General features: G+C 53.9%; 1 protein-coding gene across 1 annotated transcript in view; it reads left to right on the top strand.

The window, feature by feature from the left end:
• Nucleotides 1-23,655, top strand: part of LOC144601302 (E3 ubiquitin-protein ligase RNF212B-like) — a 40,499-nt gene that overhangs the window by 7,095 nt on the left and 9,749 nt on the right. Inside the window, exons 3-11 of the mRNA XM_078413336.1 lie at nt 645-719; nt 2,848-2,963; nt 4,109-4,169; nt 6,734-6,762; nt 10,209-10,255; nt 17,767-17,827; nt 20,449-20,506; nt 21,036-21,093; nt 23,204-23,243. Of these exons, the coding sequence (XP_078269462.1) occupies nt 645-719; nt 2,848-2,963; nt 4,109-4,169; nt 6,734-6,762; nt 10,209-10,255; nt 17,767-17,827; nt 20,449-20,506; nt 21,036-21,093; nt 23,204-23,243 (545 nt within the window). The remainder of the gene's footprint in view (nt 1-644; nt 720-2,847; nt 2,964-4,108; nt 4,170-6,733; nt 6,763-10,208; nt 10,256-17,766; nt 17,828-20,448; nt 20,507-21,035; nt 21,094-23,203; nt 23,244-23,655) is intronic.

Raw genomic sequence — 23,655 nt, forward strand, 5'->3', positions numbered from 1 at the left:
TGGGAGGGGGGGTGAGGGGAGTGTGGGAGGGGGGTGGGGAGGGAGTGTTGGAGGGGGGGTGAGGGGAGTGTGGGATGGGGGGTGAGGGGATGTGGGGGGGGTGAGGGGAGTGTGGGAGGGGGGTGAGGGGAGTGTGGGTGAGGGGAGTGTTGGAGGGGGGGTGAGGGGAGTGTGGGAGGGGGGTGAGGGGGTGTGGGTGAGGGGGTGTTGGAGGGGGGGGTGAGGGGAGTGTGGGAGGGGGGGTGGGGAGTGTTGGAGGGGGGGTGAGGGGAGTGGTGGGGGTGGGGGTGAGGGGAGTGTGGGGGGGGGGGTGAGGGGAGTGTGGGAGGGGGGGTGAGGGGAGTGTGGGGGAGGGGGTGAGGGGAGTGTGGGAGGGGGGGTGAGGGGAGTGTGGGAGGGGGGGTGAGGGGAGTGTGGGAGTGTGGGGTGAGGGGAGGGGGGGTGAGGGGAGTGTGTGACGGAGGCCCTGCTGGGGGTCGGGAGAGTGTGGGATGGCATGGGGTAACACAGCACGTCACCTCCCTCCTCCCCCCCCCCCCCCCCCCCCCCCCCCCCCCCCCCCCCGGAGACGTCCAACTCTGCACCTGACGTGGCAGGGCCGAAGCCTGCGGGCGACACACCCACCCCCTCTGTTCCCTCCACAGATGGCAGCCCACGAGCAGATGTACGTGAGGAAACCGTCGGACATTTGTCGCAAGTACCTGGAGCACCTGGCGCAGGTGAGCAGAGGCGCGTGGTCGGGAGCGTGGCGCGCAAGTCCCCAGCACTGGAGGCCGCATCGCACGGATGACAGCGAGGACTAGGGGACCCACACAAAATGCTGGAGTAACTCAGCGGGACGGGCAGCATCTCTGGAGAGAAGGAAGGGGTGACGTTTCGGGTCGGGACCCTTCTTCAGACTGAGAGTCAGGGCAGAGGGGGACATAATATGGGGGCGGCACGGTGGCGCAGCGGTACAGTTGCTACCTTACAGCGAATGGAGCGCCGGAGACCCGGGTTCGATCCCCGTGACCTGCGCGGGTTTTCTGCGAGATCTTCCGTTTCAGCCCACCCTCCAAAGACGTGCATGTTTGCAGGTTAATTGGCTTGGTAAATGTAAAAATTGTCCCGAGTGGGTATAAGATCGTGTTAACGTGCGGGGATCGCTGGTCGGTGCCGACCCGGTGGGCCGGAAGGGCCTGTTTCCGCGCTGTATCTCCAAACTAAACATGGAAGGGTGAGGTGTGGAAACGGGGCATCAAACGGTCAAGGAGAATGCAGAATAGATTATTGTCAGCAAGGGGGAAGGTGACAACGAACCACACAGAGATAAAAATTATTCAGGCGGACGGTCAGACTGGTGCAGAGCGAGGATGGGGGAAGGGATGGAGAGAGAGGGAAAGCAAAGGGTTACTTGAATAGTCATACCGCTGGGGTGTAAGCTGCCCAAGGAACATCTCGGGAGAAAAGGAATAGGTGACGTTTCGGGTGGAGAGACCCTTCTTCAGACTGTCTGATGCCGTCTGACCCGCTGAGTTACTCCAGCGTTTTGTGTCCTAATTATACCAGTGTCTGCATTTCTTTCCGACACGTGGTGACTGGGGTGTCGGGTTCGGGCTCTGGGCCTGGGATCCGTGGACTGCTCTGGGTGTAAGCTGGCAGACGCTGGTTTACAGAAAAAAGGCACAATGTGCTGGAGTAACTCAGGCAGCAAGTGTCTTTCACACTTAGATAGAGCTCCAGGGGTTAGCGGAATCAAGGGATACGGGGCGAAGGCAGGCACGGGTTATTGATTGTGGACGATCAGCCATGATCACAATGAATGTTGGTGCTGGCTCAAAGGGCCAAGTGGCCTCCTCCTGCACCTATTTTCTATGTTTCTATGTGTGTCCCTCACATTTCTTTGACACTTCCAACTCAGGGGAAGATAGTTCTGACTGTCTGATCAAGAAATGTGAGAGACGCACATAGAAACATAGAAAATAGGTGCAGGAGGAGGCCATTTGGCCCTTCGAGCCAGCACCGCCATTCATTGTGATCATGGCTGATCGTCCACAATCCCGTGCCTGCCTTCTCCCCATATCCCTTGATTCCGCTAACCCCTAGAGCTCTATCTAACTCTCTTTTAAATTCATCCAGTGAATTGGCCTCCACTGCCCTCTGTGGCAGAGAATTCCACAAATTCACAACTCTCTGGGTGAAAAAGTTTTTTCTCACCTCAGTTTTAAATGGCCTCCCCTTTATCCTTAAACTGTGGCCCTTGGTTCTGGACTCAATTTTTCCTGCATCTAACTTGTCCAGTCCTTTTATAATTTTATACGTCTCTATAAGAGCCCCCTCTCATCCTTCAAAATTCCAGTGAACACAAGCCCAGTCTTTCCAATCTTTCCTCATATGACAGTCCCGCCTTCCCGGGGATTAACCTAGTGAACCTACGCTGCACTGCCTCAATAGCAAGGACGTCCTTCCTCAAATTAGAAGACCAAAACTGCACACAATACACCAGATGTGGTCTCACCAGGGCCCTGTACAACTGCAGGCCCTATACAACATAAGAAACTGGAGATGCTGGTGCACAAAAAAAAGACACAAAGTGCTGGAGTAACTCTGGCAGCTTCTCTGGTGAATGTGGACAGGTCTCTCTCTCTCTCTCTCTCTCGCTCTCTCTCTCTCCTTTTCTCTCTCGTTTGAAGGCAGAGATAGATAGATTCTTGATTAGCGCGGGCGTCAGGGGTTACGGGGAGAAGGCAGGAGAATGGGGTTGGGAGGGAGAGAGAGATCAGCCATGATAGAATGGCGGAGTGGGCTTGATGGGGCCGAATGGCCTAATTCTGCTCCTGCCACTAACAACCTTATGACCCTCCCCAGGTGACCACGTTCCAGAGGAAGCAGATGGAACTCCTGCTGGTCTTCTACAAGCACAAGGTTGCCAAAATGGAGGAGGCGCTGAGGGAGGCCCATTGCAAGATCCGAACGCAGGAGAAGTGAGTGTTGCTGTCGCCGGCCCACACGGCCGCACGTTACAGGGGCAGAATGAGGCCATTCAGCCCATCCAGTTGTAACGTTGTAATGGCCCCATTCCCACACAGCAGACAACTCACACCCAGTCTGTTCACACATCCCAGTCACAGTAATGCTGAGGCTTTGTGTCTCGCGGGACTGACATATGTTGAAAGACTGGAGCGACTAGGCTTGTATACACTGGAATTTAGAAGGATGAGAGGAGATCTTATCGAAACGTATAAGATTATTAAGGGGTTGGACACGTTAGAGGCAGGAAACATGTTCCCAATGTTGAGGGAGTCCAGAACAAGGGGCCACAGTTTAAGAATAAGGGGTCGGCCATTTAGAACTGAGATGAGGAAAAACCTTTTCAGTCAGAGAGTTGTGGATCTGTGGAATTCTCTGCCTCAGAAGGCAGTGGAGGCCAATTCTCTGAATGCATTCAAGTGAGAGCTAGATAGAGCTCTTAAGGATAGCGGAGTCAGGGGGTATGGGGAGAAGGCAGGAACGGGGTACTGATTGAGAATGATCAGCCATGATCACATTGAATGGCGGTGCTGGCTCGAAGGGCCGAATGGCCTCCTCCTGCACCTATTGTCTATTGTCTCTAAGGCGCTGGTCAGGCCGCATTTGGAATATTGTGGGCAATTTTGGGCACCATGTTTTTAGTCTCGTTTAGTTTAGAGATACAGCGCGGAAACAGGCCCTTCGGCCCACCGGGTCCACGCCGACCAGGGATCCCCGCACATTAACACCATCCTACACCCACTGGGGACAATTTTTACATTTGCCAAGCCAATTAACCGTCAAAGCTGCACGTCTTTGGAGTGTGGGAGGAAGGAGATGAGGACAACATTTCTTTAGTGGTGAATCTGTGGAATTCTTTGCCACTGAAGGCGGTGGAGGCCAAGTGCTGGCTCGAAGGGCCGAATGGCCTCCTCCTGCACCTATTGTCTATTGTCTATTGTCAATGGATATTCTTGAGGCAGAGATAGATAGATTCTTGTTTTGAAGCTCCAGTGTCTTGAGGGAATTGAAACTCTGCGACCGCCTGGTTAGTCCAGGCTTGCACACCAGTGATCCGACCGCCAACCTGTAACCTCTTCTCTTCTCCTCCCCCTGACAGGGAGTCCATGGCGCTGAAGAACGAAATGATCGACATGAAGAAGATGCTGGCTCTCACCAAGGTCAGTCTGGCCTAGGGGTTGCCAACCACCTCACTCCCAAATAAGGGACAAGGTGACGTCACTTACCCAGCCAGCGGCCACGTGCTCCCGCTCCACCAATGGCGGCCGCCTGGGCCGGGACGTGGGTTGTTACGTAACCTTCGTCAGGTGGCGCCCAGGCCTCCGGACCTACAGTGGCCGGGCCTACAGCGTCCGGGCCTACACCGTCCGGACCTACAGCGTCCAGGCCCACAGTGTCCGGGCCTACAGCATCCGGGCCTGCACTGTCCAGGCCTACAGCATCCGGGCCTACAGCGCCCCCCGGGCCTAATACGAGACAAAGGTGGTCCCGTAGGGGACAAACCAATTTAGCCCAAAATACAGGATGTCCCGGCTAATACGGGACAGTCTGTACGGAGTTTGTACGTTCTCCCCGTGACCTGCGTGGGTTTTCTCCGAGATCTTCGGTTTCCTCTCACACTCCAAAGACGTACTGGTATGTAGGCTAATTGGCTGGGCAAATGTTTTTAAAAAATTGTCCCTGGTGTGTGTAGGATAGTGTTAATGTGCGGGGATCGCTGGGCGGCACGGACCTGGTGGGCCGAAGGGCCTGTATCTCTAAATCTAAATCTAAAAATCTAACCCTATTCCGGCCCCTCAACGAATGAATGAACAAATAAATGAATGATACTTTACAATGATAAGTCACAGTGTCGGAGGGAACTGCAGATGCTGGTTTACACCGAAGATAGGCACAAAGTACTGGAGTAACTCAGCGGGACAGGCACCACCTCTAGATAGAAGGGATGGGTGACGTTTCGGGTCGAGACCCTTCTTCAGACTCTGTAATACGGGCAGATTTACGAGAGAGCACTTGAAATCCCCCTTGGAGCCCCCCCCCCCCCCCCCTGAAAACGTGACACCCAGGCTGGGTGAGGTGGCCGATCTCGACCTCATCAGCACTTCCGCCGCCGATCGGCGGGTCGACATTGCCCCCCTGCGGCCGGGGGTCTGGAACTCCGGCCCGGCCTGAGCCGGCAGATCTGTTCCCACAGCCGACTTCCGAGGCCAACTTTTGCGGGCCCGGTATCTCGGCTCCCCCCGGCGGCCTACACAGAACGTTCCGGTACCGTTAGACTCCACTCAGAGGCCGTGACCGTTAGACGTTGGAGGTACAGCGTGGAAAACAGGCCCTTCGGCCCAACAAGTCCATGCCGACCAGCAATCACCCCCACACACTAGCACCCTCCAACCCACCCTGGGGACGATTTGCAAATTTACTGAAGCCAATCAACCTACAAACCTTTGGACGCCTTTGGAGTGTGGGAGGAAACCGGAGCACCCGGAGAAATCCCACGCGGTCCATACAGACAGCACCCGTAGTCAGGATCGAGGCAGCAACTCTAACGCTACGCCATCGTGCCGCCCCAAACAACAGACAATAGGTGCAGGAGGAGGCCTTTCGGCCCTTCGAGCCAGCACCGCCATTCAATGTGATCATGGCTGATCATTCTCAATCAGTACCCCGTACCTGCCTTCTCCCCATACCCCCTGACTCCGCTATCCTTTAAGAGCTCTATCTAGCTCTCTCTTGAATGCATTCAGAGAATTGGCCTCCGCTGCCTTCTGAAGCAGAGAATTCCACAGATTTATAACTCTCTGATTGAAAAAGTTTTTCCTCATCTCCGTTCGAAATGGCCTACGCCTTATTCTTAAACTGTGGCCCCTGGTTCTCGACTCCCCCAACATTGGGAACATGTTTCCTGCCTCTAACGTGTCCAACCCCTTAATAATCTTATATGTTTCGATAAGATCCCCTCTCATCCTTCTAAATTCCAGCGTATACAAGCCTAGTCGCTCCAGTCTTTCTACATACGACAGTTCCGCCATTCCGGGAATTAACCTAGTAAACCTACACTGCACGCCCTCAATAGCAAGAATATCCTTCCTCAAATCTCTCCAGAGATGCTGCCTGCCCCGCTGAGTTACTCCAATTTTCTGTGTCCGCCCTTAAGTCTTTTATTTTAGTTTAGTTCAGAAGTACAGCGCGGAAACAGGCCCTGCGGCCCACCGAGTCCGCACCGACCAGCGATAGCTGCATATTAACACAATCCGACACACACTGGGGACAATTTACACCTACAGTGCATTCAGAAAGTATTCAGACCCTTTCACTTTTTCTACATTTTGTTACGTTACAGCCTTATTTTTAAATGGATTAAATTCATTTTTTTAATCATCAATCTACACACAAAAAGGCAGAATGAGGAAGCGAAAACAGTTGTCTCTAAATTTTTACAAAGTAATTAAAAAGAAATAACTGAAATATCACAGCTCTGACACTCAAAATTGAGCTTAGGTTCATCCTGTTTCCATTGATTCGCCTTGAGATGTTTCTACAACTTGGTTGGAGTCCACCAATGGGAAGAACGTACAAGCTCCTTACAGATAGCACCCGTGGTCGGGATCGAACCTGGGACTCTGGCGCTGTAAGGCAGCATCTCTACCACCCAGTTCTTTGACTCGGTACACGTGACAATAATAGACTAAAACAAAACATATCTCATTCTCTCTGTCCCTTGCAGGTCTCCCCGAATATTGGACAGCTACGAAGGTCAGTCTGTGGATCGACTGGGCTTGTATTCACTTGAATTTGGAAGGATGAGAGGGGATCCCATCGAAACATATAAAACCCTTAAGGGATTGGCCAGGCGAGATGCAGACAAAATGTTCCCGATGTTGGGGGAGTCCAGAACAACGGGCCACAGTTCAAGAATAAGAGGTCGGCCATTTAGGACTGAGATGAGGAAAAACCTTTTTCACCCAGAGAGTTGTGAATCTGTGGAATTTTCTGCCACAGAGGGCAGTGGAGGCCGATTCACTGGACGTTTTCAAGAGAGAGTTAGATTTAGCTCTTAGGGCTAACGGAATCAAAGGATGTGGGGAGAAGGCAGGAACGGGGTACTGATTCTCGATGGTCAGCCATGATCACATTGAATGGCGGTGCTGGCTGGAAGGCCCGAATGGCCTCCTCCTGCACCTATTTTCTATGTTTCGATGTTGTCCAGTGGATCACAGGGCTTGAAATCAGCAGGAAGAGGGGTCATGGTGCCTGCTCTCTGACCCCTGCCCCCATCCCTCCATGTTACAGAGGTCGGGAGATGGGGTAGAGGGAGAGAACACTCACACACGGACTGCCCCCCTCTGTCATTTCACACGCCTCAAGGGTCCCATAGGGATTATAAGGTCATAAGTGATAGGAGCAGAATTAGGCCATTCGGCCCATCAATTCTACTCCACCATTCAATCATGGCTGATCTCTCTCTCCCTCCTAACCCCCATTCCCCTGCCTTCTCCCCGTTATTTTACGTCCTCCATGTTGGTCAGGGGGGTCAGACGGGGATTGTACTTGGGGGGGGGTCAGGGTCACGGTGTGGGGGTGGGGTAGGGTTACAATGGGGGAGTCAGGGTTACGATGGAGGTTAGGGGTTACAATGGGGGGGTCAGGGGTTACGATGGAGGTCAGGGGTTACGATGGCGGGGTCAGGGGTTACGATGGAGGTCAGGGGCTACGATTGAGGGGGGGGGAGGGTGACACTCAGGCATCGATCTACCCCACGCAGATGGGGCTGCATTAAATGGCCTCGTAACCGTGTAGCAGACCCCAGAGGGACCGAATGGCCTTCTGCAAGGACGGAGATTCCCGCTCCCACTTCCCCCACCCCTCCTCGCTCTGCTTCAAAGCCGCTCCCTCTGTCCCCTGACTCCCCGCTTTCCCCTCTCCCCAGTTTCCCCATCTCTTCTCCTCGTCTCCTCTCTCTCCTCCCCCCCCCCCCCCCCGTCTCCTCTCTCCCCCCGTCTCCTCTATCCCCCATGAGTCCAGAACCAGGGGCCACAGTTTAAGAATAAGGGGTAGGCAATTTAGAACGGAGATGAGGAAAAACTTTTTCAGTCAGAGAGTTGTGAATCTGTGGAACTCTCCGCCTCAGAAGGCAGTGGAGGCCAATTCTCTGAATGCATTCAAGAGAGAGCTGATAGAGCTCTTAATGATAGCGGAGTCCGGGGGTATGGGGAGAAGGCAGGAACGGGGTACTGATTGAGAAAGATCAGCCATGATCACATTGAATGGTGGTGCTGGCTCGAAGGGCCGAATGGCCTCCTCCTGCACCTATTGTCTATTGTCTCCTCTCTCCCCCCCTGTCTCCTCTCACCCCGTCCCCTCTCTCACCCCGTCCCCCCACTCTCCCCCGTCCCCTCTCTCTCCCCCTCCCCTGTCTCTCCCCGTCCCTCCCCCGCCCCCCCTCTCTCCCCGCCCCCCCTCTCTCCCCATCCCCTCTCTCCCCCATCCTCCCTCTCTCCTCCGTCCCCCCCTCTCTCCCCGTCCCCCTCTCTCCCCGTCCCCCCTCTCTCTCCCGCCCCCCCTCTCTCCCCCATCCTCCCTCTCTCCCCGTCCCCCCTCTCCCCGTTTCCCTCTCTCTCCCCCGTTTCCCCCTCTCTCCCCGTCCCCCTCTCTCCCCCGTCCCCCCTCTCCCCCGTCCCCCCCTCTCTCCCCGTCCCCCCTCTCTCTCCCGCCCCCCCTCTCTCCCCCATCCTCCCTCTCTCCCCGTCCCCCCTCTCCCCGTTTCCCCCTCTCTCCCTCGTCCCCTCTCTCCCCGTCCCCCCTCTCCCCCGTCCCCCCCCTCTCTCCCCGTCCCCTCTCTGTCCCCGTCCCTTCTCTCTCCCCCGTTCCCCCCCTCTCCTCCGTATCCCCTCTCTCCCCTGGTTTACTCTCCCCGTCCCATCTCTCTCTCCCCCGTCCCCTCTATCCCCTGTCTCCCCTCTCTCCCCCGTCCCCTCTCTCCCCCGTCCCCCCTCTCTCCCCCGTCCCCTCTATCCCCTGTCCCCCCTCTCTCCCCGTCCCCCTCTCTCCCCGTCCCCCCCTTTCCTCTGTCCCATCTCTCTCTCCCCCGTCCCCCCTCTCTCCCCCGTCCCCCCTCTCTCCCCCGTCCCCCCTCTCTCCCCCGTCCCCCCTCTCTCCCCCGTCCCCCCTCTCTCCCCCGTCCCCCCTCTCTCCCCCGTCCCCCCTCTCTCCCCCGTCCCCCCTCTCTCCCCCGTCCCCTCTATCCCCGTCCCCCTCTCTCCCCGTCCCCCTCTCTCCCCGTCCCCCCCTTTCCTCTGTCCCATCTCTCTCTCCCCCGTCCCCCCTCTCTCCCCCGTCCCCTCTCTCCCCGTCCCCCCCTTTCCTCTGTCCCATCTCTCTCTCCCCCGTCCCCCCTCTCTCCCCCGTCCCCCCTCTCTCCCCCGTCCCCCCTCTCTCCCCCGTCCCCTCTATCCCCTGTCCCCCCTCTCTCCCCCGTCCCCTCTATCCCCTGTCCCCCCTCTCTCCCCGTCCCCCTCTCTCCCCGTCCCCCTCTCTCCCCGTCCCCCCCTTTCCTCTGTCCCATCTCTCTCTCCCCGTCCCCCCTCTCTCCCCGTCCCCCCTCTCTCCCCCGTCCCCCCTCTCTCCCCCGTCCCCCCTCTCTCCCCGTCCCCCCCTTTCCTCTGTCCCATCTCTCTCTCCCCCGTCCCCTCTCTCCCCCGTCCCCCCTCTCTCCCCCGTCCCCTCTCTCCCCCGTCCCCTCTATCCCCTGTCCCCCCTCTCTCCCCGTCCCCCCCCTCTCTCCCCGTCCCCCCCTTTCCTCTGTCCCATCTCTCTCTCCCCCGTCCCCTCTCTCCCCCGTCCCCCCTCTCTCCCCGTTCCCCCCTCTCTCCCCCGTCCCCTCTATCCCCGTCCCCCCTCTCTCCCCGTTCCCCCCTCTCTCCCCCGTCCCCTCTATCCCCGTCCCCCCTCTCTCCCCGTTCCCCCCTCTCTCCCCCGTCCCCTCTATCCCCTGTCCCCCCTCTCTCCCCCGTCCCCTCTCTCCCCCGTCCCCCCTCTCTCCCCCGTCCCCTCTCTCCCCTGTCCCCCCTCTCTCCCCGTCCCCCCTCTCTCCCCCGTCCCCCCACTCTCTCCCCCGTCCCCCCACTCTCCCCCATTCCCCCCTCTCTCCCCCGTCCCCTTTCTCCCCGGTTTACTCTCCCCCGTCTGCTCTCCCCCTGCAGGTCCGCCACTCCGCGACCCATCGCCATCACCTCTCCGACCAGCTGGGGTAAGTGAGTGGAGCGCAGGAGGACGAGGGGGGGTGGGGGGGATCTTATAGAGGTGAACAAGATCACGAGAGGAACAGATCGGGTGGACGCACAGAGTCTCTTGCCCAGAGTAGGGGAATCGAGGACCAGAGGACACGGGTTTAAAGTGAAGGGGAAAAGATTTAACAGGAATCTGAAGGGTAACTTTTTCACACGAAAGTGTGGTGGGTGTGTGGAACGAGCTGCCGGAGGAGGTAGTTGAGGCTGGGACTCTCGCAACGTTTAAGAAACAGTTAGACAGGTCCATGGATAGGACAGGTTCGGAGGGATATGGGCCAAGCGCGGGCAGGTGGGACTAGTGTAGCTGGGGCATGTTGGCCGGTGTGGACAAGTGGGCTATGATCTTCCCCTATCCCGGGCCGCACTACAAAGTACCTTCCCCCGCCCAGGTTTAGTCTCGGAGAGTTGTAGACGCAGCCCAGACCGTCGCACAAACCAACTTGCCTGGCGTCGGCTCCATCTATACCTCGCTCTGCCTCGGCTGGAAATGGACCCCAGGAAAGAGAGTTTGTAGAGTGCCTTCGAGATGGATTCTTAGAACAGCTTGTACTGGAGCCTACCAGGGAGAAGGCAATTCTGGATTTAGTGTTGTGTAATGATCCTGATCTGATAAGGGGACTAGAGGTAAAAGAGCCATTAGGAGGCAGTGATCACAACATGATAAGTTTTACTCTGCAAATGGAAAGGCAGAAGGGAAAATCGGAAGTGTCGGTATTACAGTATAGCAAAGGGGATTACAGAGGCATGAGGCGGGAGCTGGCCAAAATTGATTGGAAGGAGGCCCTAGCAGGGAAGACGGTAGAACAGCAATGGCAGGTATTCCTGGGAATAATGCAGAGGTTGCAGGATCAATTTATTCCAAAGAGGTGGAAAGACTCTAAGGGGAGTAAGAGACACCTGTGGCTGACGAGGGAAGTCAGGGACAGCATAAAAATTAAGGAGAGGAAGTATAACATAGCAAAGAAGAGTGGGAAGACAGAGGATTGGGACTCTTTTAAAGAGCAACAAAAGTTAACTAAAAAGGCAATACGGGGAGAAAAGATGAGGTACGAGGGTAAACTAGCCAATAATATAAAGGAGGATAGCAAAAGTTTTTTTAGGTACGTGAAGAGGAAAAAAATAGTCAAGGCAAATGTGGGTCCCTTGAAGACAGAAGCAGGGGAATTTATTATGGGGAACAAAGAAATGGCAGACGAGTTAAACCGTTACTTTGGATCTGTCTTCACTGAGGAAGATACACACAATCTCCCAAATGTTCTAGGGGCCGGAGAACCTAGGGTGATGGAGGAACTGAAGGAAATCCACATTAGGCAGGAAATGGTTTTGGGTAGACTGATGGGACTGAAGGCTGATAAATCCCCAGGGCCTGATGGTCTGCATCCCAGAGTACTTAAGGAGGTGGCTCTAGAAATAGTGGAAGCATTGGAGATCATTTTTCAATGTTCTATAGATTCAGGATCAGTTCCTGTGGATTGGAGGATAGCAAATGTTATCCCACTTTTTAAGAAAGGAGGGAGAGAGAAAACGGGTAATTATAGACCAGTTAGTCTGACATCAGTGGTGGGGAAGATGCTGGAGTCAATTATAAAAGACGAAATTGCTGAGCATTTGGATAGCAGTAACGGGATCATTCCGAGTCAGCATGGATTTACGAAGGGGAAATCATGCTTGACAAATCTACTGGAATTTTTTGAGGATGTAACTAGGAAAATTGACAAGGGAGAGTCAGTGGATGTGGTGTACCTCGACTTTCAGAAAGCCTTCGACAAGGTCCCACATAGGAGATTAGTGGGCAAAATTAGGGCACATGGTATTGGGGGTAGGGTACTGACATGGATAGAAAATTGGTTGACAGACAGAAAGCAAAGAGTGGGGATAAATGGGTCCCTTTCGGAATGGCAGGCAGTGACCAGTGGGGTACCGCAAGGTTCGGTGCTGGGACCCCAGCTATTTACGATATACATTAATGACTTAGACGAAGGGATTAAAAGTACCATTAGCAAATTTGCAGATGATACTAAGTTGGGGGGTAGTGTGAATTGTGAGGAAGATGCAATAAGGCTGCAGGGTGACTTGGACAGGTTGTGTGAGTGGGCGGATACATGGCAGATGCAGTTTAATGTAGATAAGTGTGAGGTTATTCACTTTGGAAGTAAGAATAGAAAGGCAGATTATTATCTGAATGGTGTCAAGTTAGGAGGAGGGGGAGTTCAACGAGATCTGGGTGTCCTAGTGCATCAGTCAATGAAAGGAAGCATGCAGGTTCAGCAGGCAGTGAAGAAAGCCAATGGAATGTTGGCCTTCGTAACAAGAGGGGTTGAGTATAGGAGCAAAGAGGTCCTTCTACAGTTGTACCGGGCCCTGGTGAGACCGCACCTGGAGTACTGTGTGCAGTTTTGGTCTCCAAATTTGAGGAAGGATGTTCTTGCTATGGAGGGCGTGCAGCGTAGGTTCACTAGGTTAATTCCCGGAATGGCGGGACTGTCGTATGTTGAAAGGCTGGAGCGATTGGGCTTGTATACACTGGAATTTAGAAGGATGAGGGGGGATCTTATTGAAACATATAAGATAATTAGGGGATTGGACACATTAGAGGCAGATAACATGTTCCCAATGTTGGGGGAGTCCAGAACAAGGGGCCACAGTTTGAGAATAAGGGGTAGGCCATTTAGAACGGAGATGAGGAAGAACTTTTTCAGTCAGAGAGTGGTGAAGGTGTGGAATTCTCTGCCTCAGAGGGCAGTGGAGGCCAGTTCGTTGGATGCTTTCAAGAGAGAGCTGGATAGAGCTCTTAAGGATAGCGGAGTGAGGGGGTATGGGGAGAAGGCAGGAACGGGGTACTGATTGAGAGTGATCAGCCATGATCGCATTGAATGGCGGTGCTGGCTCGAAGGGCTGAATGGCCTACTCCTGCACCTATTGTCTATTGTCTATTGGCTTCAGTGGGGCGGCAGAGTTGCTGCCTCACAGCGCCGGAGACCCATGAAGTTCTAGATGGAGTCGATGGCGGGTAGTCTGGTCATAATTACGTGTAAAATTATGCAAGGACTGGACAAGCTAGATGCAGGAAAAATGTTCCCAATGTTGGGGGGGAGTCCAGAACCAGGGGCCGCACAGTCTGAGAATAAAGGAGAGGCCATTTAAAACTGAGGTGAGGAAAAACTTTTTGACCCAGAGAGTTGTGGATTTGTGGAATTCTCTGCCACATAGGGCAATGGAGGCCAAATCACCGGATGAATTTAAAAGAGAGTTAGATAGAGCTCTAGGGGCTAGCGGAATCAAGGGATATGGGGAGAAGGCAGGCACGGGTTATTGATTGTGGATGATCAGCCATGATCACAATGAATGGCGGTGCGTACAGGCTCGAAGGGCCAAATGGCCTCCTCCTGCACCTGTTTTCTATGTTTTTATGGTTTGTGTGATGGACTGTGTTTCTATGGTCTGTGTGGCTGCATCTACAAGTCCCTGTGATTTTCGCTCTGCGGTCTTGGGCAAAAGAGCAAAGAGGTCCTTCTGCAGTTGTACAGGGCCCTAGTGAGACCGCACCTGGAGTACTGTGTGCAGTTTTGGTCTCCAAATTTGAGGAAGGATATTCTTGCTATTGAGGGCGTGCAGCGTAGGTTTACTAGGTCAATTCCCGGAATGGCGGGACTGTCAAATGTTGAAAGACTGGAGCGACTAGGCTTGTACACACTGGAATTTAGAAGGATGAGAGGGGATCTTATCGAAACGTATAAGATTATTAAGGGGTTGGACACGTTAGAGGCAGGAAACATGTTCCCAATATTATGGGAGTCCAGAACCAGGGGCCACAGTTTAAGAATAAGGGGTAGGCCTTTTAGAACCGAGATGAGAAAAAACTTTTTCACCCAGAGAGTTGTGCATCTGTGGAATTCTCTGCCTCAGAAGGCAGTGGAGGCCAATTCTCTGAATGCATTCAAGAGAGAGCTAGATAGAGCTCTTAAGGATAGCGGAGTCAGGGGGTATGGGGAGAAGGCAGGAACGGGGTACTGATTGAGAGTGATCAGCCATGATCACAATGAATGGCGGTGCGTACAGGCTCGAAGGGCCGAATGGCCTCCTCCTGCACCTATTGTCTATGTTTCTATGGACTGTGTGATGGATCGGGCTGCATCTACTAGTCCCTGCGATTTTCGCTCTGCGGTCTTGGGCAACCCGATCGTTTACTTTCTATGCAGCACCTGTGGAAGTTTGTGAGAGTAACTGGAGACTTGCTGAATCCCCCTCATAGGAAGTGGAGGCCTTGTGTGGGTAGATAGTCGAAGTGGGGTCGGCACGGTGGCGCAGCGGGAGAGCTGCTGCCTCACAGCGCCAGAGGCCCGGGTTCAATCCTGACCACGGGCGCTGCCTGTACAGAGTTTGTACCTTCTCCCCGTGACCTGTGTGGGTTTTCCCCGGGTGCTCCGGTTTCCCCCCACGCTCCAAAGACGTGCAGCTTTGTAGGTTGATTGGCTTCGGTAAAAGTTTTTAAGTTGTCCCTCGTGTGTCGGGCAGTGAACAGCTTTCGTTGCGTGCTAAGCAGCCAGCGGAAAGACAATACATGATTACAATCGAGCCAGTCACAGTGCACAGAGACATGAGAAGGGAATAACGTTCAGTGCAAGGTAAAGCCAGCAAAGTCCGATCAAAGATAGTAGTTCACGACTGGCGGCACGGTGGCGCAGCGGTAGAGTTGCTGCCTTACAGCGAATGCAGCGTCGGAGACCCGGGTTCCATCCTGACGACGGTCGCTGTCTGTACGGAGTTTGTACGTTCTCCCCGTGACCGGCGTGGGTTTTCTCCGAGACCTTCGGTTTCCTCCCACACTCCAAAGACGTGCAGGTATGTAGGTTGATTGGCTGGGTAAATGTAAAAGTTGTCCCTAGTGGGTGTAGGATAGTGTTAGTATGCGGGGATCGCTGGTCGGCACGGACCCGGTGGGCCGAAAGGGCCTATCTCTAAACTAAAAAAAAAACTTCAGTCTGAAGAAGGGTCTCGACCCGAAACGTCACCCATTCCTTCTCTCCAGAGATGCTGCCCCATTCCCTCTCTCCAGAGATGCTGCCCCATTCCCTCTCTCCAGAGATGCTGCCCCATTCCCTCTCTCCAGAGATGCTGCCCCATTCACTCTCTCCAGAGATGCTGCCCGTCCCGCTGAGTTACTCCAGCATTTTGTGTCTATCTTCAACTTAAACCAGCATCTGCAGTTCCATCCAACACGTGGATGTGGAGAGGATGTTTCCGCTGGTTGGGAGAGTCTTGGACCAGAGGTCATAGTCTCAGAATTAAAGGTTTGCTCTTTAAGGAAGGAGGTGAGGAGGAACTTCTTTAGTCAGAGGGTAGTTAATCTGTGGAAGTCATTGGCAAGATGCAGCACAGAACGCCACACAGGAAGGAGATCCTTTTTCCCTGTGGCTTTCAAACTGTACAACACCTCCTCCTTCTGTCTTTTGGACAATAGACAATAGGTGCAGGAGGAGGCCATTCGGCCCTTCGAGCCAGCACCACCGCCATTCAATGTGATCATGGCTGATCATCCTCAATCAGTACCCCGTTCCTGCCTTCTCCCCATACCCCCTGACTCCTCTATCCTTAAGAGCTCTATCTAGCTCTCTCTCGAATGCATTCAGAGAATTGGCCTCCACTGCCTTCTGAGGCAGAGAATTCCACAGATTCACAACTCTCTGACTGAAAAAGTATTTCCTCATCTCAGTTCTAAATGGCCTACCCCTTATTCTTAAACTGTGGCCCCTTGTTCTGGACTCCCCCCAACATTGGGAACATGTTTCCTGCCTCTAACGTGTCCAACCCCTTAATAATCTTATACGTTTCGATAAGATCCCCTCTCATCCTTCTAAATTCCAGTGTATACAAGCCTAGTCGCCCCAGTCTTTGAACATATGACAGTCCCGCCATTCTGGGAATTAACCTGGTGAACGTACGCTGCCTCCAGTCTTAGGGTAGACTGATTCTCCCCCGCCCCCGCTAAATCTTTGCACATTCCCAATCGTTTCCACTGGTCACTTTAATTTCACGTTTCATGCACCTTGTGTTTTATGACTGTTGGCAGATCAATTTCCCTCCAGGGATAAATAAAGTTCTATCGTATCATCTCACAGAGATCACAGAGAGCTGTGGAAGCCAAGTCAGTGGATATTTTTAAGACTGGGCAAAGACAATTTTTTTTATTAGAACGGGTGTCAAGGGTTATGGGGAGAAGGCAGGAAAATGGGATCAGGAGGGGGAGATCAGCCATGATCGAATGGCGGAGTGGACTCGATGGGCCGAATGGCCTAATTCTACTCCGAAGACTTGTTTGAACTGAGAGTCATAGATTGATACAGTGTGGAAACAGGCCCTACGGTCCAACTTGCCCGCACCGGCCAACATGTCCCAGCTACCCTAGTCCCACTTGCCTGCGCTTGGTCCATATCCCTCCAAACCTGTCCTATCCATGTGCCTGTCTAACTGTTTCTTAAACGATGGGATAGTCCCAGCCTCAACTACCTCCTCTGGCAGCTCGTTCCATACACCCACGACCCTCTTTGTGAAAAAGTTACCCCTCGGATTCCCCTTCACCTTGAACCTCTGTCCTCTGGTCCTCGATTCCCCTTCCCTGGGTAAAGGACTCTGTGCATCTACCCGATCTATTCCTAACTTGTTTGAACCTATTTCTCTAGGGGTCTAAAGTTGGGTCGAGAGGGAGAGGGAGGGGGAAGGGTGTGTGGTGTGTAGCAGCAGTGTCGGGGGGGATGGGTGGGGGGAGAGGGGAAGGCGTGGGGAGAGGAGAGGGTCTAGTGTGTAGCAGCAGTGTCAAGGGGGGATAGATGGGGGGAGAGGGGGAAGCGTGGGGAGAGGGGAGGGTCTAGTGTGGACCAGCAGTGTCGGGGGGGGGATGGGTGAGGTAGGGGTGCCAACTATCTAACTACCAAATAAGGGACAAGGTGACATCACCACCCGCGCCCCACGTGACCTCACCCAGCCAGAGGCCACGTGCTCCCGCTCCACCAATGGTGGCCGCCTGGGCCGAGAGGCGGGTTGCTATGCAACCTCCGTTAGGCAACGCCCGGGCCTCCGGGCCTACACTGTCCGGGTCTACAGTGCCCGGGCCTACAGTGTCCCGGCCTACAGTGTCGGGGCCGACAGTGTCCGGGCTCACAGTGTCCTGGCCGACAGTGCCCCCCGGGCCTGACACGGGGCAAGGGCGGTCCCATACAAACCAATTTAGCCCAAAATACGGGATGTCCCGGCTAATACGGGACAGTTGGCAACCCTAGGGTGAGGTGGAGGCGCGGGGAGAGGGGAGGGTCTCGTGGGGAGTGGGGAGGGTCTCGTGTGGAGCAGTAGTGTCGAGGGGGCGAAGCGTGGGGAGCGGGGAGGGTCGGGTGTGGGCATGGGGGAAACGATGGCGGTGAGAGGGGCCCTTTGCTAACAGCGATCTCCTCTTTCCTCAACACCCCCCTCCATTCAGTCACACCAAAACTCACGCCTCAGGCCACCGCGGCCCACAGCGGGACCGGACCCCCCAACAGGTAGGTGAGGGGAGGAGAGGGGTGGGGGGGGGGGGGGGGAGGGGAGGGCATGATGGGAGGTGGACAACGGGAGACTGTCGGGAGGTGTGAAAACTCACACCTCCAGATTCAAAGACATTTTCTTCCCAGGTCGACACAAAATGCTGGAGTAACTCAGTCTGAAGAAGGGTCTCGAACTCGAAACGTCACCCGTTCCTTCTCGCCCAAGATGCTGCCTGACCCGCTGAGTTACTCCAGCATTTTGTGTTTACCCTCGATTTAAACCAGCATCTGCAGTTCTTTCCTACATGCAGTTCTTTCCTAAACCAGCTGTTATCAAGCAACTACCACAACTAGAGAGCAGTTCTGAACTACTATCTATCTCTTTGGTGACCCTCAGACTACTTTTGATCGGACTTTGCTGGCTTTACTATGCACTAAACGTTATTACCTTATCATGTATCTATACACTGTAAATGGCTCGATTGTAATCATGTATTGTCTTTCCACTGAAGATAGACGCAAAATGCTGGAGTAACTCAGCGGGACCGGCAGCATCTCTGGAGAGAAATTCGGGGTGACGTTTCGGGTCTCGACTTATCCTAACCAGTCTGAAGAAGGGTCTCGACCCAAAACGTCAGCCATTCCTTCTCTCCAGAGTTACTCCAGCATTTTGTGTCTATCTTCACAAGTGAAGGTAGTGTGGCAGTGTGAACTGCGAAGAGGATGTTAGGAGGTTGCAGGGTGACCTGGACAGGTTGAGTGAGTGGGCAGATGCGTGGCAGATGCAGTATAATATAGATAAATGTGAGGTACTGATTGAGAATGATCAGCCATGATCACATTGAATGGTGGTGCTGGCTCGAAGAGCCGAATGGCCTACTCCTGCACCTATTGTATATTGTTTATTATCCACTTTGGCGGCAAAAACAAGGAGGCAGATTATTATCTCAATGGTGTCAGGTTAGGTAAGGGGGAAGTGCAGCGAGACCTGGGTGTCCTTGTACTCCAGTCACTGAAAGTTGGCGTGCAGGTACAGCGGGCAGTGAAGAAAGCTAATGGCATGTTGGCCTTCATTACAAGAGGATTTCAGTAGAGGAGTAAAGAGGTTCTTCTGCAGTTGTACAGGGCCCTGGTAAGACCACATCTGGAGTATTGTGTACAGTTTTGGTCTCCTAATTTGAGGAAGGACATCCTTGTAATTGAGGCAGTGCAGCGTAGGTTCACGAGATTGATCCCTGGGATGGCGGGACTGTCATACGAGGAAAGATTGTATGCACTGGAGTTTAGAAGGATGAGAGGGGATCTTATAGAAACATATAAAATTATAACATATAACATATATAACATATAACAACTACAGCATGGAAACAGGCCTGTCCGGCCCTACCAGTCCACGCCGACCATTCTCCCTGACCTAGTCTCATCTACCTGCACTCAGACCATAACCCTCCAACCCCCTCCTATCCATATACCTATCCAATTTACTCTTAAATAATAAAATCGAGCCAGCCTCCACCACTTCCACCGGAAGCCCATTCCATACAGCCACAACCCTCTGAGTAAAGAAGTTCCCCCTCATGTTACCCCTAAACCTTTGTCCCTCAATTCTGAAGCTATGTCCCCTTGTTGGAATCTTCCCCACTCTCAAAGGGAAAAGCCTACCCACGTCAACTCTGTCCGTCCCTCTCAAAATTTTAAAAACCTCTATCAAGTCCCCCCTCAACCTTCTACGCTCCAAAGAATAAAGACCCAACCTGTATGAAAGGACTGGACAAGCTAGATGCAGGAAAAATGTTCCCAATGTTGGGCGAGTCCAGAACCAGGGGCCACAGTCTTAGAATAAAGGGGAGGCCATTTAAATGTGAGGTGAGAAGAATTTGTGGAATTCTCTGCCACAGAGAACACCTTCGCTCAGTCCGCCTTAACCAACCTGATCTCCCGGTGGCTCAGCACTTCAACTCCCCCTCCCACTCCCAGTCTGACCTTTCTGTCATGGGCCTCCTCCAGTGCCATAGTGAGGCCCACCGGAAATTGGAGGAACAGCACTTCATATTTCGCTTGGGCAGCTTGCAGCCCAGCGGTATGAACATCGACTTCTCCAACTTCAGATAGTTCCTCTGTCCCTCTCTTCCCTTCCCCCTTCCCAGTTCTCCCTCTATCTTCCTGTCTCCACCTATATCCTTCCTTTGTCCCGCCCCCCTGACATCAGTCTGAAGAAGGGTCTCGACCTGAAACGTCACCCATTCCTTCTCTCCTGAGATGCTGCCTGACCTGCTGAGTTACTCAGGCATTTTGTGAATAAATACCTTCGATTTGTACCAGCATCTGCAGTTATTTTCTTACCATGATCACAAGCCATGATCACATGAATGGCAGTGCTGGCTCGAAGGGCCGAATGGCCTCCTCCTGCACCCATTTTCTATGTTTCTATCTTCATTGCAAACCAGCATCTGCAGTTCCTTCCTACACATTATCTTTCCGCTGACTGGTTAGCACGCAGCAAAAGCTTTTTACTATACCTCGGTACACGTGACAATAAACTAAACTGAACTGAACGGACGGGTTTTGCGATCATTCGGGGGGGGGTTGAAAGTGTCTGACGGGTTGGACGTTATCCTTGTTGCTGTTTCTCCCGCCAGACCGGAGTTAATGTTACAGGTGTCTGGGAGCAGCGTCTCGCGATTGGGGGGGCTGCTGGTGAGTACAAACCGTTCCCCCCTCTGCCCCGTGACCTCTGCCCCCCCTGACCTCTTTCCCTTCCCCTCTGCTCCTTGACCCCATAAAATGGGAGCTCTCCCCCCTTCCGTCCGGTGACCCCTTCCCCGTGAGCCTGGGACAGCGACCTCTGCCCTGCGAACTGTGACCCCCTGCCCCATGACCCTGTGACTTGCAACCTGTAACCTCTTCCCCATGACCCTGTGAAACGCGACCCCCTCCCCTTCCTGCCTCCTGACCCTGTGACTTGCAACCTGTGACCTCCTCCCCGTGACCCTGTGAACTGCGACCCACCCTCCCTGCCTCATGTCCCTGTGACCTCTTCCCCGTGACCCTGTGAACTGCGACCCCCTCCCTGCCCCATGACCCTGTGACTCGCAACCTGTGACCTCTTCCCCGTGAACTGTGCTGCTCGATGTGAATCTGCGCCCTCTCGCTCCCCCCCCCCCCGCCCCTCCCCCGGCTGGTGGTTTTGTAGAGGGAGTGTACGTTTGTTCTCTGTCCCCCGCAGATGTCCAGGGGGAGCCCAGCCACGTCGGGCAGGAGTACCCCGCGGGATATCATCATGAGTGAGTGACCTCCCCCGCAGAGAGATAACGCCGGGGAGGGGGGGGACGTTACTTGTGGTGGGGAGCGGAGGGAGAACTTGGCCGCTCAGTCTTGTGGGAAAGGGAAGGGGTCTTAGTTTAGTTTAGAGATACGGAGCGGAAAAGGGGCCCTTCAGCCCGCCGAGTCCGCGCCGACCTGCGATCACCCCGCACATTAACGCTACCCTAGGGACAATTTACACCCACACCAAGAATGCAAAGCCTATGCCAAGTAACCTACAAACCTGCACGTCTTTGGAGCGTGGGAGGAAACCGACGATCTCGGAGAAAATCTCACGGGGAGAACGTACAAACTCCGTACGGACAGCACCCGTATTCAGGATCGAACCCGGGTCTCCGGCGCTGCAAGTGCTGTAAGGCAGCAACTTGGCTGCACGGTGGCGCAGCAGTAGAGTAATGCCTTACAGCGAATGCAGCGCCGGAGACTCAGGTTCGATCCTGACTACGGGCGCTGTCCGTACGGAGTTTGTACGTTCTCCCCGTGACCTGCGTGGGTTTTCTCCGAGATCTTCTGTTTCCTCCCACACTCCAAAGACGTGCAGGTATGTAGGTTAATTGTAACTGGGCAAATGTAAAAAATGTCCCTAGTGTGTGTAGGATAGTGTTAATGTGCGGGGATCACTGGGCAGCGCGGACACGGTGGGCCGAAGGGCCTGTTTCTGCACTGTATCCCAAAAACAAACTACCGCTGCGACACCGTGCCGCCCCTGCACGGAGTTAAACAGCACACAAACAGGCCCTTCGGCCTAACCCATCCATGCCGACCAGCATGCCCCGTCTACGCTGCAAGGTGAAAGGGGTAAAGTTTAAAGGAGATGTGTAGGGCAGGTTTTTTCCCCCACACAGATAGGGGAGGAAAGGTTTAGTGGGAAGAACAGGCACAAAAAGCTGGGATAATTTGGTACATGGATAGCACAGGTTTGGAGGGATGTGGACCAAGCTCAGGCAAGTGGGACTAGTGTAGCTGGGACATTGTTGGCTGGTGCGGGCAAGTTGGGCCGAAGGGCCTGTTTCCACACTGTATCACTCTGTGACTCTGTAACTCAGCGGGTCAGGCAGCGTCTCTGAAGGACGGGAATAGGTGACGTTTCGGGTCGAGGCCCTTTCTTCAGGCCGCCTTTGGAGTATTGTGAGCAGTTTTGGGCCCCATATGTGAGGAAGGACGTGCTGGCCCTGGAGAGGGTCCAGAGGAGGTTTACAAGAACAATCCCAGGAATGAGTGGGTTAATCCACGATGAACGTTTTTGACGGCACTGGGCCTGTACTCGCTGGAGATTAGAAGTACAGGAGATTAGAAGATACCAGGTTAATTCCCGGAATGGCGGGACTGTTGTATGTTGAAAGACTGGAGCGACTAGGCTTGTATACACTGGAATTTAGAAGGATGAGAGGGGATCTTATCGAAACACATAAGATTATTAAGGGGTTGGACACGTTAGAGGCAGGAAACATGTTCCCAATGTTGGGGGAGTCCAGAACCAGGGGCCACAGTTTAAGAATAAGGGGTAGGTCATTTAGAACGGAGATGAGGAAAAAAAAACAGTCAGAGTTGTAAATCTGTGGAATTCTCTGCCTCAGAAGGCAGTGGAGGCCAATTCTCTGAATGCATTCAAGAGAGAGCTAGATAGAGCTCTTAAGGACAGCGGAGTCAGGGGGTTTGGGGAGAAGGCAGGAACGGGGTACTGATTGAGAATGATCAGCCATGATCACATTGAATGGTGGTGCTAGCTCAAAGGATCAAACCTCTATCTAGCTCTCTCTTGAATGCATTCAGAGAATTGGCCTCCACTGCCTTCTGAGGCAGAGAATTCCACAGATTTACAACTCTGACTGAAAACGTTTTTTGCTCGTCTCAGTTCTAAATGGCCTACCCCTTATTCTTAAACTGTGGCCCCGATTAATCTGTGACCCATACCAATTGTGCTCCTATCACTTATGATCAGCTAAGGGGCACGCCGGCTCGGCAGCCGCGAGTCCCTGTGTTTGCGGGACCTGCTGAGGGTGAGGGACCGGGCCGAGGTCTGGCAGTTTCCATCTCCCATCAGCAACGTAACGCTCGGTCTCATTCTAGGTTCGCCGATGGCAGGGTCTGGAGACAGTTCCATGTACAGGTAAGGCCGCAACTTCTGTCTTGGTCCCTGTTTGATTCCCTCCTCACCACCTCTAGCACTGTTCTGTTTTCTCTGCCTCGCTTTCCCTCTTTGCCTCTCTCTCTGATCCTCTGCCTCACTCTCTCCCCACCTCACTCTGTCTCTGTTTGTCTCTGTCCCTCTCTCTCTCTCTCACTCCCTCTCTCTATCTCTGCCTCAATCTCTCACTGCCTCTCTCTCTCTCTGTCTTTCTGCCTCTCTCTCTTTCTCCGCCTCACTCTGTGTCTTTATCTGGCTAATTTTCTCTCTATCCCTCCCTCCCTCTCTCTTTCTCACTCTGTCTACCCCACTGGTTCATTCTCTCTCTCTGCCTCACTCTCTGTCTCTCTGTTTCTGATTTGGTGGATTAACTGTGGGAATCGGTGGGTGGGGG

Source organism: Rhinoraja longicauda, chromosome 16 (genome assembly GCF_053455715.1).
Source record: "Rhinoraja longicauda isolate Sanriku21f chromosome 16, sRhiLon1.1, whole genome shotgun sequence".
Classification (NCBI taxonomy): Eukaryota; Metazoa; Chordata; class Chondrichthyes; order Rajiformes; family Arhynchobatidae; genus Rhinoraja; species Rhinoraja longicauda.